The sequence below is a fragment of the Choristoneura fumiferana genome, chromosome 28 (genome assembly GCF_025370935.1).
Source record: "Choristoneura fumiferana chromosome 28, NRCan_CFum_1, whole genome shotgun sequence".
Taxonomy (NCBI): domain Eukaryota; kingdom Metazoa; phylum Arthropoda; class Insecta; order Lepidoptera; family Tortricidae; genus Choristoneura; species Choristoneura fumiferana.
In genome coordinates this window covers 397,664-416,399 of record NC_133499.1, presented here as the reverse complement: position 1 = coordinate 416,399, position 18,736 = coordinate 397,664, and the positions used below count along the sequence as shown (strand labels likewise).

At 41.1% G+C, this 18,736-nt stretch overlaps 1 protein-coding gene across 3 annotated transcripts in view; it reads right to left on the bottom strand.

The window, feature by feature from the left end:
* Positions 1-18,736, bottom strand: part of LOC141443953 (putative fatty acyl-CoA reductase CG5065) — a 65,308-nt gene that overhangs the window by 28,551 nt on the left and 18,021 nt on the right. For all 3 annotated transcript variants that reach the window (XR_012453097.1, XM_074109386.1, XM_074109384.1), the window contains 9 exons: positions 15,846-15,965; positions 14,823-14,948; positions 13,737-13,882; positions 12,943-13,055; positions 10,083-10,272; positions 8,918-9,064; positions 7,479-7,568; positions 3,723-3,887; positions 2,180-2,278 (listed from right to left, as the gene is read on the bottom strand). Coding sequence is in view for 2 of the 3 variants with exons in the window: in XM_074109386.1 (XP_073965487.1) it covers positions 2,180-2,278; positions 3,723-3,887; positions 7,479-7,568; positions 8,918-9,064; positions 10,083-10,272; positions 12,943-13,055; positions 13,737-13,882; positions 14,823-14,948; positions 15,846-15,965 (1,196 nt within the window). In the remaining variant the exon portion in view is untranslated. The remainder of the gene's footprint in view (positions 1-2,179; positions 2,279-3,722; positions 3,888-7,478; positions 7,569-8,917; positions 9,065-10,082; positions 10,273-12,942; positions 13,056-13,736; positions 13,883-14,822; positions 14,949-15,845; positions 15,966-18,736) is intronic.

Sequence of the window (18,736 nt, the reverse complement as noted above, 5' to 3'; positions counted from 1 at the left end):
CGTGTAAGTATGTACTTATTTTCATTTTTGTATTTTTTAACCCCCGACGCAAAAAGAGGGGTGTGTCTGTGTGTGTCTGTCTGTGGCACCGTAGCTCTTAAATGGGTGGACCGTTTTGAACGCGGTATTGTTTTAATGGAAGCAAGTTTTTCTAGCGATGGTTCTTAGACAGTTTTATCAAAATCGGTTCAGCCGTTTTTGAGATATTGTTCTTTGAAGTGTCAACAACTTTTTGTTGGTTCATTACTAGCTTTTATTTAGTTTCACCTGTCCCGTTGTCTGTCTGTCTGTAATCAAATCTTGCAAGTTAAATTTGACCAACTTCCAGTAGTCAGATTGACTTGAAATTTGTAATACTTATGTAAATGTGGGTTTTCACAGAGGCAAAATATCGCTAGATGGCGTTAGTATCGCGAGATCCGTTTGACGTTTGCTCGTGATTGGTTAAGAAACTGAATGAGCCAATCGCAAGCAAACGTCAGCCTGGTTTTAGTGTCACGTGTACCGTCAGTACGGATCGCTCCGCACAGGCTGATCTATAGGAGCTTCCTGGGAGCGTTTTAGAGTAATACGGAGGGGTCCGTACGGACGACCGGCCGCGCGGATAGGAAGCTCATATAGATCAGCCTGTGCGGAGCGATCCGTACTGACGGTACACGTGACACTAAAACCAGTCTTAAACGTCAAATGGACCTGACGATCCTAACGCCATCTAGCGATATTTCGCCTCTGTGAAAACCCTCATTGCGTGACAATACAATGAGGGCTATCGCGAATGAATTCGCCGCTAGAGGCGCTAGTGTAGCGTGAGGTCTCTGAAATCTCATAGTTTTTGGGTGAGCTACGCAGGTTTATTTATAATTAGAATAATTTTGTGAATATTTTGCAGTATCTGATATTAATTATGGCAAATATGCGTTCCGGGGCAATGAATGTCTGTGTTTTGAGACAGTTTTGTCTTTCGGAAACCTTTGTCCTCCCTTTTTTCCGAACAAAACGGGGACTATGCAACACTGTGGCATGCTCGATATTTTATGGTACCTACGGTTTTAAGGTGTATTAAATATGATTTTAATCTAAACTTTGTTTTCACGCCCGTAATAACAGACTTTGAAAGCCATACTTAAAAACCTCACGCAACAGTGCGCCATCTAGTGAGACAAAAAACGATAGCCCTCATTATCTGGTAGTGACATCCTGATAGTCCGGCCAGGATCGTCTCCGCAGGACGGAACTCTTCAACGTAGTTTGGGTGACAATGCAATTACAGTCAACAAAAAGTACAGTCAGCAAAAAAAGCTTGTATTAATGAAATTTTTATGGTTAGGTTATTTTTAGGGTTCCGGAGCCAAAATGGCAAAAACGGAACCCTTATAGTTTCGCCATTCTGTCTGTCTGTCCGTCCGCGGCCTTGCTCAGGGACTATCAATGCTAGAAAGCTGTAATTTTGCACGAATATATATGCCGACAAAATGGTACAATAAAAAAATTAAAAATTCATTTTTTTAGGGTACCTCCCATAGACGTAAAGTGGGGGTGTTTTTTTTTTCTCATCCAACCCTATAGTGTGGTTGGATAGGTATTTTAAAACCATAAGAGTTTGCTAAGATGATTTTTCGTTTCATTGATTGGTGGAAAAGTTTGATAAAATTCAGGATGGTAACTAGTAAGTATATCAAACTTTCAAGAAAAACTATAACGGCTAAGTTTGCTTGAGAATTACTAGTAGTTTAAGAGTAAATAGCAGCCTAAGGTAATTCCTAATTTTAACCGGGATTGCGGTTGGTCGGTACCCCCGAGTTGGAAAACAGTTTTAAATACTCGTGCTGCGTCATCGGTTGGTGTGAACGTGCCTTAACGGAGCGATGTTGTTAGTGTTGTGTGCTACCCTACATTGGACATTGACAATAAAAATGACGATAAAAATGCGGGTAGTTGTGCGCCGGTGTTAGCTTCGTCGGCAGTCGCGCGAGCAGAGCGGCGGCGCGTAGTGTGCGTGTTGCGGCAGCCGCCGAGTCGCGTTCGCGTGCTCCTTACAAAAATATTACTTATTTGTTTCGTAATGGCTACGGAACCCTATTTCGGGCGTGTCCGACACGCTCTTGGCCGGTTTCTCAGTTGCTTCCGTTGGAAGCGGTAGCTATGCATGATGATGATGTCAAGTGGTGAAGGTACTGACTTCCGCAGGTGGGTCCGGGCGGCCGCCAGGTCCTGGTCGCGTTCCCGCAGCAGGTACTTGCGGATGCCTTTCACGAAGTTCTTGTAGTGCTCGTCCCACCTGCAGAGAAATTGTACAGTTGTCACTCTCGGCCGCTTATTAATATGTTGGTGTTGGTTAGTAAATACACCGTTTTATTTTTGATGTCCGTTAACTTTAACTTTTAAAAAGTTTTTGTTTTTATGGTTCCGTACCTCAAAAGGAAAAAACGGAACCCTTATAGGGGTCACTTTTTGCCCGTCTGTCTGTCTGTCTGTGTGTCAAGATCCTTTTTCTCGGGAACGCGTGGAGGTATAAAGCTGAAATTTATATCAAATACTGACGTCTACTGCCCCTGGGACCTGTGAAAAAATCAAACTTCTAAGCCAACGCAATAAACGCGTTTATGCTGCAAATTTCCGAAAATTTTCGAAGGGTAGGTATTTTCCGTGAACTCAGAATCTTGAAATTTGGTATGAAGGTAGCTATTATAACACAACCAACTAGGAAAGTCTGTCTGTAAATATCTATGACGAATATAATCTGACCCCACACTGCGTACATTTTGCTTAAGAGTAGGGCTCTGCATACACTAACAACTGAATAAATTATGGCTACCCGCTAACAGCTAACAGAGGACTATTACAAAATTCGAAAATCGAAGTTCGTATCGTACCGTTCCTCTCGCTCTTGTGTTTAAATAATGTTAGCGTCAGGAAAACGATATGAACTTCGATTTTCGAATTTCTCCTGATTGACACTTTTTTCGGGTCGTCTACCATAGACTAAGAACCGTGTTTAGTTTAGAATTGGAATGGTCTTACGGCCAGATTATTCCAACATGCTAAAAAAATATTTACTAAAATTATTGAAAAACAATTTGATATTTTAAAATATAAAAATAATGAAGTTTCATGAAGCATGGCAAATTGTATGGTTTAAAATTAGGTTATCTTGAAACCTCTTTAGTCTGAAATAACGTAACTAATAACTTTTTAAAACTAAAGTCATAACTCCTTGGGGAGGAAAACTATACGTAAATCTATAATTCCCGCGGGAACAATAAAATTGACGCCATTATTTTTTAGTATACAGGCATGGAATAACGCCTTTGACGAGCAAGTGTAAAAAAAATGTTTTTAGGGTTCCGGAGCCAAAATGGCCAAAACGGAATTCTCATAGTTTCGCCATGTCTGTCTGTCTGTCTGTCCGTCCGTCCGCGGCTTTGCTCAGGGACTATCAATGCTAGAAAGCTGTATTTTTGCACGGATATATATGTAAACTATGACGACAAAATGGTACATGAAAAATTAAAAAAAAATTTTTTTAGGGTACCTCCCATAGACGTAAAGTGGGAGTGTTTTTTTTTTTCTCATCCAACCCTATAGTGTGGGGTATCGTTGGATAGGTCTTTTAAAACCATTAGGGGTTTGCTAAGACGATTTTTCGAAGTGCAAATTTTCATGAAAATCGGGCGTGGGCGTGGGCGGGGGCGGGAGGGGGGGGGGGGGTCAGTGGCACTCACCGGATGGTGTTGACGTCCAGGTTGTAAGTGCGCTGGTCGGCGGGCGAGAGGCGCCGGCGCAGCGCGCGCACGCGGCCCGTCTCGAACTGCCACTCGCGCGTCGAGAAGAACTCCAGCGCGCCGTTCATGGCCGACAGACGCTGGCCCACTGTGATCAGGCTCAGTCTGAAACGGTAAACAGACATTGACATGACAGTGCTGCCGCTGCCAAGTGCCAACGACTCGGAACCTGATCGCGCCATTTTTAACAGCTTTAGTAGCCTAATGTAGATTCGATTTGTAGCATTCGAAGATGGCGGATGTAGACAATAAATCTAATTTTGCTATTTCTGTTTCTTTGGCTAGTTGAAGTATAATTTTGATAGTGTTTTATGCGGCGATTAACCTTAACAGTGAACAGTGATCACAAAATTCTATATTGCTCTCGTGTCTAACATTTTTTAATGCGCAAGTTGTCTCCACGTGGTTTCTGGAATTTTACTATCAAGTTGCAAAAACTACAATCACCGTACAACGTCCCTCTCAAAGAGAGTTTACTTTGACACTGGCGAAATTGTCCTATTAATTAAGACAGAAAAGCCATATTTTAAAAGAGAAGAAGACTGGACTTGGGCTTTAGCCATTTTGCAAGCAACTATAAGTGCCGTCATTTCAAAAGTTTTGTTTAGAAACGATACGTGATTTTTTTGTTTTTGCAGTATCTACATGTTTATAACAATTTGATTTCATTGGGATTATTTTAACGGTTTAAAAATCATGTTAGAATGAAATAAACGGGTACGTATTATAATGTATAAATTTAAAATACATATCGGTTGAAATACATACAGTTGAAATACCGAAAATTATAAAATATAATGCATCAAAATATATAAAGTTATTTGACATAAGTTCTAAAAGCATAAGCTTGAAATGCATAGTGGTCAAAATATATAATGGTTACAACGCGTAATGGTTCTTAGTCATATGGCACAAAATGCATATTTCATAAAGTATACGTTCAAAATTTATACAGTATGTTTTCTATAATGGTTGAAATACATACTAGACACTGAATTTTCACAAAGAAAAATGCATATATTACAATTCTGGCACTCGCCGGCCGCTGCCGCGGCACGCTCGCTATGCTCGCTCGGCTCGTGCTTGTTTTGGTCAAAGTTGAACCTAACACGCTCCTCCTCGCTACGCTCGTCGTCGCACCTAAAGTTTCTATTCAATTTATGATCTGACTTTAGTTTAAAATGCAAGGTCTTGTTAGACAATACCGATTCCGATCAGTCGGTATCTTATAGGTTAGGTTAGGTTAGAGTTTTGTCCAGGCGCGAAGCGCCTTAACTACCCTGAATAGGAGCTCCGTCGACTTGTCTTACAGTCCTTAATTTTTCAGAATTTAACATGTAAATACAATGTGAATAGACTGGAGATGATGATGAACTTAGGCATTATATAGTATGTATTTTGACCATTATGAAAAACGTACTATAGGAATTTTAATTATTATTTCTTTCAACTATTATACAGTGGTGGCCACGTAATTAAGAACGATTTGAAGTTCCAGATTATTTTTAACTAAATCATGTCATGTGTAGTCGTGGGTCCTTCTTAGAAGTAACTAGTTACGTTATGAAATAGCCACATGAATAGAGCAAACGGGATTTAGAATAAAGAATAAAATTACTGTCATTTTTACTCAAATTTTGTGTTTATTCTCTTTAGTAACAAATTCAAATAGTAATGAAGCTGGACAAATAATTAAGAACGATTTATTGAACTGTTCGAAAGTTTTTTTATTTGAAACTTAGATTAACTAAATCACACTAACGTGAAGTTTGTACAGAAAAAAAAAGCAATGTTATACATTTTAACTAAAATTAATAGTTAGTAGCATGTCCACGGCTAATTACTGCCTTACACCGGCGAGGCATTGAATCTATAAATTTTTGACATTTCGCAAGAGAGATAGAGTTCCATTCTTCTAAGAATACGTCATACAGTTCTCTTAAATGGCCACACTGTCGATTTGAAACTTTTTTCTTTGACTTCGCACCAAAGATGCTCTATTGCTCTAAGATCGGGGCTGTTGGCTGGCCAATCTAAGACAGAAACTGATTGCGATGTGAGGAATTCCTTAACTGTACGTGCAGTATGCTTGGGACCATTGTCGTGCTGGAATGTCCAAATAACCGGAAGCACGCCTTCAGCATATGGTAACATTGTTTCTTCAAGTATGTTTTTGTATTGAAATTGATCCATGTTTCCTTCTATCAGCCTAACAGGTCCAACACCATGTCCAGAAAAACATCCCAAATTTTTACATTTCCCCCGCCATGCTTTAAAGTTACTTTTGTGTACTTTGGGTCGGATGCTTTATTTGGAGGCCGTTTTACATATCGTTTGCCATCAGAACATACCCTATTTATTTTTGTCTCGTCAGAAAAAGAACGTTTTTCCACTGTCTGACTGTCCAGTTTTCATATCTTCTTGCAAATGCAAGCCGGGCTTGCCTATGACACCGTTTCAACATAGGCACCTTCCTTGCTATCCTTCCGTGCAACTTTTCTTCCACCATATGCATTCGAATACTGCGTGCCGAGATTGCTGAAGGGTTGTTTTCGCCAAAATATTCTTTTCTCAACTCATTAGACCCTTTAAAAGAATTTTGTTTTGCCAAACGAACGATATTTCGATCATCTCGACGAGATGACTTTCTTTGTCTAGGTACACGCGAACATTTGAAGTAGTTTGATACGTAGCAAAATGCTTTATGGCGTGGAAAACCATCGTTTTTGAACATTGCAGATGATCGGCTATGTGTTTATACGACCAATTCTTGTCGCGAAGTTTTAGTATTACTTTTCTTGTAGATTTATCACAACTTTTATTTTTCCCCGTTGTTTTTATATGAAGCAATCGCCTTTAAGACTTTTACGGCACTAAATGGCGCCAAAATTATTCAAATAATAACCTAAAACCACAAAGCGGCGGTCCGTTCTCTATTTAAATTTGAATAAAAAATAAACTATTCAGCGTTCTTAATTATATGACCAGCCAGTAAGTAGTAATACTAGGTTTAGATGTAATATATAAAGTTTATCTATTTATTTTTTAGCCAATTATATGTATAAATGAATTTACCGCTAGTAAGGAAAAGTTTTACGATACCGAGAGAAGAACAAAAATATACATACTGTTGGTAACACTTGTCAGTTTGAAAAAATCTTCTCTATAAAAATCGTTCTTAATTATATGACCACAACTGTATATTCTGATTGTATATATTCTGAAAATATACATTGTGAACTTAGTCATTTTAATTTTATGTATTTCGACCAGTATGAAAAACGTGCTTTATGAATTTTGATTACTTAATATTTATTTTAACCATTATATTTTTCAATTTTCGGTATTTCAACTGTATGTATTTCAACCGATATATATTTTAAATTTATACATTATAATACGTACCCGAAATAAACACTTATATATTGGTAGTTATAATTTGAGTCTGGTACAAGTTTAGTTGTCTTACGAATAAAACATTGATTTCTAGGAGTTTTTATTTATTTTAGTGCATGTTTGAGAAAAGCACTATACAAGCCTCGGCGTGAAAGAACATGTCGGCCTCGTACTCGGCCTGCAAGCCTTTCTTTCCCAGCCTCTGCAGTAATGTACTATTATTAGGTATGTCGTGTTGTGAGATGTCACAGGGATGGCTTATGTGTTGTGCGCTCTCTAGTCACATGCAAATGTACTAACTGCGTCTTGATGCCGAGCAGCCGCGCGCAGTGCTCCGCCAGGAACAGCGGCGCCTTCTGCAGCAGGAACTCCATCGACCAGTACAGCCACCTGCAAAACAGACAGTTAGAGCGAGATGCAAAATTATTCATTTCCCAACTGTTTTAAAGGCTGACCAGAATTTTAAAAAACCTCGCCATATAATGGAAAACCAATAGAACTAATTTCTTGCACTGGTAACACTAAATTCAAATGTCATCTGTCTATTGCTGTCAAAGTTTAACGTTGTTTGCGCGTCGTATTTTAAAGTGTTATTTGTTTGTGTTTTTGTGCGTTAAAATGCCGAAGATTATCCATAGCCTTGGAAGGAAAATAATTCACAATGTATAAAAGTATTTCGTCGCCACTTTGAAAAAAACTCGTTCAGCAAAATCGATGATTGTTAGAGTGAACTTAATGTACATTATTTTAAGGTTCAATTTTGATGACGTATTGATTTGAGATACGTGATTTTTTCAAAGTAGTCACGATTTGTCATAGAAAAAGTTCAAGAGATTAGAAAATATTCCTTTAAATAACATCACCGACACCGTTGTCAATAATAATATGACTGGTAGGTGCCGTATAGTAAGTGTAAAGAATGTTGCAATATAAAACGTAGAAGTGCTGCCCGCGCGTTAGGTTTTTTATATTCCTGGTCAGGCCTTTAAATGGACCAACGATTTTTTCCGATTTCTTTCGACGAACGATTCCTTTTGAAAAAGAAATCGGCGAAAAGGATCCCAGCAAAAACAATAGTAAAAGCACCAGCAATAATAAGAACAACAGTAACAGTAAGAGTAAGAGTATTTCAGTAAGAGTAAGAGAAAGAATATTAGTGTGCAAGCACTGTGCAAGTATTTTGGGTGGAGAACAATTATTAGAATTTTCATCCTCGGCTATCGGTAGCTTTGAATGCAGTTTTGTTTCTTTTATAAAAAGGTAAGAATATTTATTTTATGTAAAATCAGCTAACTAAAGGATTTGTGGCAGTTTCCCTCCAGGGCCCATAAATTCTTTCAACCCTGTACACTATTACTTATTCTGTGTCTGGAAGTGCCCAAGTGTGAATAGATATAAGCAAAGTATAAGAGAGAGAACAAGAGTACAGCCAGCATCAAAAGTAGCTGTACACTTTCGTACTTTGTCGTTTTACAGCCATACTAAACGCCATGCAAGATTGTCAATGTGTCAATGCGACAGAGTAAAAAAGTGATCCACTACTTTGATGCTGACTGTACTAGTAAGAGTAAGAGCGAGAGTTGGTATATTAAGAGCATACTTGGACTCGACGGCGGCCCCGGAGGTACCAGAGCGCCTTTTGTCAATGTGTCAATGCGACAGAGTAAAAAAGTGATCCACTACTTTTGATGCTGACTCTACTAGTAAGAGTAAGAGCAAGAGGTAAATTAAGAGCATACTTGGACTCGACGGCGGTCCCGGAGGGGTACCAGAGCGCCTTGTCGAAGGGGTGGTGCGTGACGGCGCGCCGCATCTCCTCCTCGAACGCCTTGAAGGTCGTCGGGTTCTCCGCGGTGCTGCAGTGGTACACGCGGACCTCTGTCGGCCTAAACAATAGAGGGTATTAGTGCAAACGGATACAATAAACGTCTCGGATGAAGTGGCTCGTTTTGTGCTCTCGTTGTACAATCTGCTTTGCCTAATCTACTTCCTTTTCTGCGAGGATGTGTTGTGAGGGATGTATTTTCATTACAGTTTGATTAATTCGAGTTAACACTTGACAGATGGGCGTGCCTTCAGTCAATTTTCAACTTTGACGTCATACAAATAAAGCCATTTTTAGTATACCGCTACCCACGTTTACAGATTATGTAAAAACTACTTTATTTGTATGACGTCAAAGTTGAAAATTGACTGAAGGCACGCCCATCTGTCAAGTCCAAGTAATCGTACTGTAGGTAACCAATTAGAAACGCTTCATTTACCTCGCCTCGCACAGCACATCTCTGGTGGAAACAGCTGAGCGGAGCGAGGCGAGTTAAATGAAGCATCAAAGTCAGACTCCGCTCTAAGGTCTCAAGGTCACTCGTGTACAGATAAGTTACTGGTGTTGTGTGAAATAATAATAATCATCATTATCATCGCCTTACTTGTAGACACTAATCCAACGCCCCAATGTCAGCTAGACTTGTTTTAGTCAAACTAATCCAAGGTCTCAATCTCTCAATGTCAGACACTGCTCCAAGTCCCCAATGCCAGACACTGCCCCAAGTCTCCAATACAGATATTACAGACACTGCTCCAAACCCCCAAAGTCATACACTACTCCAAGGTCTCAATGTCAGACACTGCTCCAAGTCCCCAATGCCAGACACTGCCCCAAGTCTCCAATACAGATATTACAGACACTGCTCCAAACCCCCAAAGTCATACACTACTCCAAGGTCTCAATGTCAGACACTGCTCCAAGTCCCCAATGCCAGACACTGCCCCAAGTCTCCAATACAGATATTACAGACACTGCTCCAAACCCCCAAAGTCATACACTACTCCAAGGTCTCAAAGTCAGACACTCGTGTAGAAAGATGTTTATGGTGTTGTGCAAAGCAATAATGATCATTTTACTTGTCGACGGCGGTCTCCCAGGCGACGGCGATGAGCGTGTCGGCGGCGATGTCCACCGGCAGGAAGTCGGCCTTGGTGCCGGCGCAGCGGAACACGTGCAGCAAGCCCTTGCCGATCGCCACGACCACGCCCGTCGGCCCGTTCAGGTTCTCGATCCAGCCGGGGAACGGGTGACGCAGCGCTGATATTACTGGAGGGGGGGGGGGTCAACGTTTGTATTTGCAACAGGAAGCCATCCCGTGTCGTTTATAATGCGATGCGTGACGATGGATATAACAACAATTGATATAATGCGACAGTTGATATAATTTTGATACACCTAATGCAATTTATCTTAAAAACTAAACGTATTTCTATTAATGAACTAAAATAATTTCCTTGCTCACCCGCGACCTTACGATAGCTAAGCTTATGCAAAATATGCGTGTTCATGCAGTTCCTCCACCTCCACACTGTAAGAACACACACAAATCACACAAACCCATCTATCACCACCACCACACTACACTGACGCGTTTCGAACTCAAACAGAGCTCATCTTCAGAGTGACACAACCGTACACCATGCTACCAGTTGTTAGACTAACGAACCACAACCACCGTTTTAACTTGTCACTGTAACTCCCCAAGTACCCACATACGTTTTATGAAACAAAACAAAACTACCCACAAATTATTAATAAATTTTTTAACCGTCCTTCAAAACTACCTTGATTTTTATTTATTTACTGTCAAGGCATGTTTTATTAACTACCATTGCTGAAATTAGATCCAAGCCGTAGCAAGGGAGATGAAACTAAATTTACCTGTTCATTAATAATAGACCCCATACTGTTGTATCTAATTATCTCCATGCATTCTAAAACATCGAGACGAAACCCCTTGCCACAATAATGTAACACTTCATATGAATCTGAGTCCGATAAAGAATGATTTAGTTCCAACAAATGTTTGGCAAAATTCGACTTAGGATGCTCATTCCTATATGCCGAAACATGCTCTTTAAATCTAGCATTAAAACTGCGTCCTGTCTGACCGACATATACTTTACTGCAGTCATTACAAGTGAGCTTGTATACACCCGATCTAGTTCCTTTATCTACCTTCTCTTTGTGGTTACAAAGTTTAGAGTACAAAGAGTTGTTAGTCGTATTTCTATTGTTATTAATTCGATTTGATGTACTTTGGGTTAGGTTAGGTTAGGTTTATTTTATCAAAAAGTTCTGTGAAGCTCCTATCCTTTGAAATTACATATATCACATGTTGTTATACCGATCATTACACACCCTTTAAAATGAGGCCAATGAGGGCTATCGCGTATGAATTCGCCGCTAGAGGCGCTAGTGTAGCGTGAGGTCTCCGAAATGTCAAATCTCATAGTTTTTGGGTGAGCTACGCGGGTTTATTTATAATTAGAATCATTTTGTGAATATTTTGCAATATCTGAAATTAATTATGGCAAACATGCGTTCCGGGGCAATGAATGTCTGTGTTTTGAGGCAGTTTTGTCTTTCGGAAACCTTTTGAGAGAAATCTAGTATCTATTAAGATTTAGACAAACACACAGTTCTGCTGCTAAACGAAGAGTGACTTTATTGAGACATAAGAAAGCTGTATACAAGTAGTTCATTCGGTCTTCCATTCACCATAGCTAATATCTACTTATTTTGATATCATAAACAACACCTTTGTCCTCACTTTTTTTCGGAACAAAACGGAGACTATGCAACACTGTGGCATGCTCGATATTTTTATGGTACGGTTTTAAGGTGTATTAAATATGATTTTAATCTAAACTTTGTTTTCACGCCCGTAATAACAGACTTTGAAAGCCATACTTAAAACCTCACGCAACAGTGCGCCATCTAGTGAGACAAAAACGACAACCCTCAATTCCCGCGACTCAAAAAAGTGGCGCCAAGACGCCGCGTCGAACAGCAGCGTCAAGATGGCTGCTTGCAGGAATGATCTTGGTCTTGGAAGCTGATTTCTTAACCTCCTTTAGTGGCAGTCGTGGCAGTGGTAAAAATAAAAGAAATTAGAGTGAATGAGAACAAAAAATAACAGTGTTTTTTCCGAAATTGAAGGGTTTTTTTCCAGCGATAAAGCTCAACATTTTCAGCTTTGTCGCTATATGTCACGTGATCAGATTTGACGCTGGAAACGAGCGTCGAGCGACTGCATGTGGCCGACTAGATTTTATATTCCATCTCAGAAGGATTATATTCGAGTCAAATGTTGGTCATGTACCTATATATGTCGGCGGTCGATCGTAAAATCCGCCAAATCACGAAATTCCTAGGCATTATCGTGAAATGGCGCATAAGGGACATCCGCCATATCGTTCAAAACTCACCGTTTAACGATTTCCGTAGTGACGTTAAGGAAGATCATGAAATTCCTAGACATATCATGAAACGCCGCCATTTCATGATTTGGCCAGTTTAGGCAGATCATGAAATTCCTAGACATATCATGAAATGCCGCCGTATCGGTTCTGGCACTTCGCCGGCCGCTGCCGCGGCACGCTTCGCTCGCTCGGCTCGTGCGCTGTGGTCACAATTCAAAGTAACCACTCCTCTCTTCGCTCGTCGTAGGAAGGTCGTAGGTACCTTTTTTTATTTTTGTCGGCATATCACGACGATGTGCCCGATATAGAGCTAGGAATATCGACGAATGCGTTGCTCTAATCGATCTGCCGTATTGTTTCTCAGGCACATCGTGATATGCCTGATCAACTTTTAGGAAAGAAAGGAAGGAAGGAAGGAATTTCGTGATCTGGTGGATTTTGCGATCGGCCGCCGACATAAAGACAATGGTTGTCAGGACTAGATGACTGGGGCAGTAAGACTTCGACTTACCAATGGTGGGCCTGAAGATGGCGATGGGGTAGCCGGTGTTCCCATGACGCTCCACCGCACTCTCCGCCAGGGCCTTGGTGAACGTGTACGTGTTCGGTTTGGGCGCTATGTACCTGCGACAGACACACTGCCCTAGTATAACGAAATTGAGAATATTCACGGAACACAGACTGCACTAACCTAACTTAACCAAAACAACAAAAAGTCGGAAAACCCCGACATTGTCACTTCAAAGATTTCGAATAATAAAACCGCAAAACCGCATTTATTTCGTCTTTTCGTAGTAGCTAAATTTCCAGTCGCACATCTTCCTATTCTTGATTTACATCAGACGTATTTATTACTTACATGATTTTTCCATTCGCATACTTTCCTAATTGTTTTTTTCCCAATATTCTTTCAGCTTCAGTAAAAGCTTATTTTCACAAAATCGCGTTTTTTCCAATTGTAATCGACACAGAAACAATGTCGACGGAGCTCCGCTCGCGAGGAGCTCCTACTTTTGTATACTTTTGGTTCTTCGGACCGATGCAAACTTAACATAACCGAAACCTACCTATGTTTATGTGCCGATTAAAATTGCGAAAAAACGCGATTCTGAAAATAAGTTTCAGTAAAAGAGCATTACAAAGAAAAAACAATTAGGAAAATCTGCGAATGGAAAAATTATGTAAGGAATAAATATGTCTGGTGTATATCTAAAATAGGAAAATTTGCGACTGGAAATTTAGCTACTAGGAAAAGACGATGTTGAGGAAATGACACGACACGTTGCGTACTAGAATGGTACTCACTGCTGCGTGAGGGAGGCGAGCGCGCAGTCGTCCACGTGCGAGGTGAGGGCGAGGACGGCGGGCAGCGGCGCGGGCGCCGGGTACACGCGCTCCGCCACCGTCGACAGCTCCGCGTTGCTGTACGCTGTTGACACGTGCACGAACGCCTGCGGACACAAGGGGGGGGGGTGTTAAAAATACAATATCTTAATTTAAAAAAAAAAATTGAAATGTAAAAGCTATTCGACTGAATGGAAAACTAGCAAGTGGGTCTCCTGATGGTAAGAGATCACCACCGCCCATAGACAACTGCAACACCAGGGTATTGCAGATGCGTTGCCAACCTAGAGGCCTAAGATGGAATACCTCAAGTGCCAGTTATTTCACCGGCTGTCTTACTCTCCACGCCGAAACACAACAGTGCAAGCACTGCTGCTTCACGGCAGGATTAGCGAGCAAGATGGTGGTAGCAATCCGGGCGGACCTTGCACAAAGTCCTACCACCTGCAAAAATTATAGTGGTCTAGAATCTGTTACTTATATGGGCAGTCTTTGCTCCTTTGCTCTGTTTCGCTCCGTTCCAAAATATTATTAAAGAACAACCAGCATAGAGAAATGGCGTCGCTTTACAATTGCCAACTCCAAAAAATGGCATTTGCAAACACTTAGGCCGCGTATCCATTAGAGCAGCCTCAGGCCGAGCACCGCGAGCCGAGCCATATTTTGTCGGTTTTTTGGCCGTGCTCAAAGGAGCCTCAGTCTGAGCCGTGCCTTTGGCAGCGTCTCCACTTGCGCGGCCTCGGAGCGAGGCAGCCGCTCGGCCCGAGGCTGCCTCTAGTGGATACGCGGCTTTAGAAAAGCCTTGAACAGAAAAGTTGCACTTTGCTCCCTCTCGTCAGGGAGGAAAAGTTACTTTTCTGAAGGAGAGGTGTGAAAAAATAGTTCTTGTTTCACAACGTAATCATCATTAAACTGATACAAATAATAGCTTGTCGCGTTGTGATTGTCGCTCAACAAAGTCACGTCAAGACAACTGTCACGTTGGTGTAAGGGCCCAGCTCTGCCCCGCTCTGTCCCGCTCGGCTGCAGCCCCCCCCCCCCCCTCACCTGCATGTCAGGCAGCGTGTCGCACAGCTCCATCAGCCGCATGACGCTCCTCACGTTCTGGTCCACCGCCTTGCGCAGCTCCTCATCGAACTTCAGGGTCGCCGCCGAGTGGAACACCACGGAGATCTGCAGGGAACCACGTAATTTATAGCGGGATCACCATAGATTCTTTCGGGGGTTCCGTTTTTAAAGTAAAAATACCATCGCGGTCCGATTCTAGCTGAGTTTATTTAATAAAAAAAAAGTTATTTATTGATACGACGTTGGTAAGTAAACGTGTCCGTGTCATACGACGTTTAAAATAAAAACAAAACAACGCAGTGTTACAGAAACCGGCCAAGAGCGTGTCGTACACGCCAAAATAGGGTTCCGTAGCCATTACGAAAAAAATAAGTAATTTTTCTGAGGATTTCGTATTTTATACGGAATCTTCCAAGTTTAGGTATATTTTATACCTTAGAGTTAGGCTGCTATTTAAGAGTAAAACTACTATTAAATCTCAAGCAAACTTAGCCGTTATAGTTGTCCTTGAAAGTTTGATATACTTACTACCATCATGAGTTTTTTCAAATTTTTCCAACCACCGGTTTAGATTTTAGAGGGGGGGGGGGAACGCTCGATTTCAATGAAATTTTGCACTGAATCGAAAAAATCGTCTTAGCAAACCCCTAATGGTTTTAAAAGACCTATCTAACTATACCCCACACTATAGGGTTGGGAGAAAAAAAATCACCCCCACTTTACGTCTGTAATAAAAAAAAATAGAATTTTTTATTGTACGATTTTGTCAGCATAATTTACATATATATCCGTGCAAAATTACAGCTTTCTAGCATCGATAGTCTCGGAGCAAAGCCGCGGACGGACGGACAGACAGACATGGCGAACTATAAGGGTTCCGTTTTTACCATTATGGCTCCGGAACCCTAAAAAAGTGACACGGTTGGTTTTCATACAGATTGAGGTGTTTGCGTTATCTAGTGTAATCTATATCTGTGCAGTCACTCCTCAGTCAGTACTTACGTCTTGCAGCTGCTGCGCGGCCCCGGGCGGGAGGCCGAGCCCCTCGACGGCGACGTCTCCTTCGAGGGCGACCAGCTTGTCCAGCTGCTGCGGACAACGCTGGCGGACCACGTCGAACACCTGGGGATACCGACAAATACAATACAAAAAACCGGCCAAGAGCGTGTCGGACGCCCGAAATAGGGTTCCGTAGCCATTACGAAAAAATTAAGTAATATTTTTCTAATGATTTCGTATTTTGTAAGGAATATTCCAAGTTTAGGTATATTTTATACCTTAGGCTGCTATTTACTCTTAAACTACTAATAATTCTCAAGCAAACTTAGCCGTTATAGTTTTCCTTGTAAGTTTGATGTACTTACTACCATCCTGAATTTTTTCAAAATTTTCCACCCACCGGTTTAGATTTTAGAGGGGGGGGGGACGCTCCATTTTAATGAAAATTTGCACTTTAAAGTTGAATATTTTGCAAACAAATCACTGAATCGAAAAATCGTTTTAGCAATCCCCTAATGATTTTAAAAGACCTACCCAACGATACCCCACACTATAGGGTTGGATAAGAAAAAAAAATCACCCCCACTTTACGTCTATGGGAGGTACAATTAAAAAATAATTGAAATTTTTATTGTACCATTTTGTCGGCATAGTTTACATATATATCCGTGCAAAATTACAGCTTTCTAGCATTGATAGTCCCTGAGCAAAGCCGCGGACAGACAGGCAGACATGGCGAAACTATAAGGGCTCCGTTTTTGCCATTTTGGCTACGGAACCCTAATAAAAACGACAATAGTAATACATAATCTGTGAAAATTTCAAGTGTCTATGGTCTGTCCCAGAATTCGAGATACTAAAATGACAGTCTGAAATGTCAAACGTAAAAATAATGTGGCCAGCATAAAAGGAACAGTGCTGCTCCGTGATTTCGGTTTCGTAAATAACCGATAAAATGTTTATTTTACGATAGCAAAAATAACATTAATGCATTCAATATTCTACTTTCCATTTTACTTTATCATACGATAAAGTGATGAAATCTAAGCACAGGTAAAAATACAGTGTTCATCACTTAGTGCCAACGTAAAAAATAATACAGATGCTACTACAAAACTAGAAAAACGAAGTTCGTATGGCGCCGTCCCTTTCACTCGCGTATTGAATGAGATAAGCGTCAGCGGGACGGCAACATACGAAGTTCGAGTTTTGCATTTCGTAGTCAGGGCCAGCACGGCTACTACGAAATTCGAAAATCGAAGTTCGTGTCGTTCCGTCCTTCTGACACTACTATTTAATTTAATACGTAAGTGAGAGGGACGTTACGGTACGAACTTTGATTTTGTAATTCCGGAGTAGGCCCTCAGATATCACACAACGTCATTGTTCATGTTTTTCGTATTCAAGTAGTATTCAACCGATTTTCGTTACTTTACTCGTATTGTCATCGGATGTGATCAGTGCGTTTTCTCGTGTTTTTATTTTGATATTCATATCATAGAATAATAAATCAAATATTCATTATTCTCATATTATTTAGTTAATGTAAAACTTAATTAGAATGAAATTGAAACTTAAACATCAACATCTATAAAAAGTCGAAATATCTCGAAAACGGTCGCATTTTTATTAGATCTATTTTACCTTTTCTAGAATGTCCTAAGTGCCCTACATTTTAGTACATCACGGATCCGTTCATATCTTAATATTTTACGACATACATACATAGGTACCTACAAAATCTTTCGGTAATAACCGGTTGCGGCAAATCACTATTTATGAGACGCAAAAAACAGGTAACACATGAAACGTCATTTTAGTATCTCGAATTCTGGGACAGACCATAACTATTACGATTCAAAAGATAGAGCCCTGTGACAGAAGGACGGACAGACAGACAGCGGAGTCTCAGTAACAGGGTTCCGTTGGCACTCTTTGGGTACGGAACCCTAATGAACTAAAATAATTTCTTTGCTCACTCGCGACCTAATGAAAGCTAAGCTTATGCAAGAAATGGTGTTCATGCAGTTCCTCCACCTCCACACTGTACGAACACGCACAAATCACACAAACCGTATCACCACCACCACACTACACTGACGCGTTTCGAACTCAACCAGAGCTCATCTTCAGAGCAACACAACCGTACATGCTACTACATGTTACACATGTCTAGCATAAGGGGGGTAATGGCTATCATAAGGTCGCGGGTGAGCAAAGTGATTGTTTTAGTTTATTGTTTGCAGGTGGTAGGACCTTGTGCAGGTCCGCCCGGATTGCTACCACCATCTTGCTCGCTAATCCTGCCGTGAAGCAGCACTGTTGTGTTTCGGCGTGGAGAGTAAGACAGCCGGTGAAATTACTGGCACTTGAGGTATCCCATCTTAGGCCTCTAGGTTGGCAACGCATCTGCAATACCCCTGGTGTTGCAGATGTTTATGGGCGGTGGTGATCTCTTACCATCAGGAGGACCACTTGCTCGTTTGTCATCCAGTCGAATAAAAAAAAAGTCATTAATATGGACGACCGGATGGCCAAGTGGTTATATAGAGAACCTGACTACGAAGCTTGAGGTTCAGGGTTCGATTCCCGGCCAGCGCAGGTATTTGATATCCTTTTTTAGAATTAGGCTCCGTTTCCAACAGAGATATGCGAGGAATGTGTTTTTCATGAACCAATAGGAACGCTTCATTTACCTCGCGTCGCTCCGCTCAGCTGTTTCCACCAGCGACGTGCTGTGCGAGGCGAGGTACATGAACACATTTCTGGCAATACATCCCGCAAATCTCTGGTAGGTAGTCCTACCATTTGATTGTCATGTCATAGTATAGTACCTAAGTGTCAAGCAATGCAATGTCACTATGACTTTCTACGAAAAGGTTCCACAATGTGCC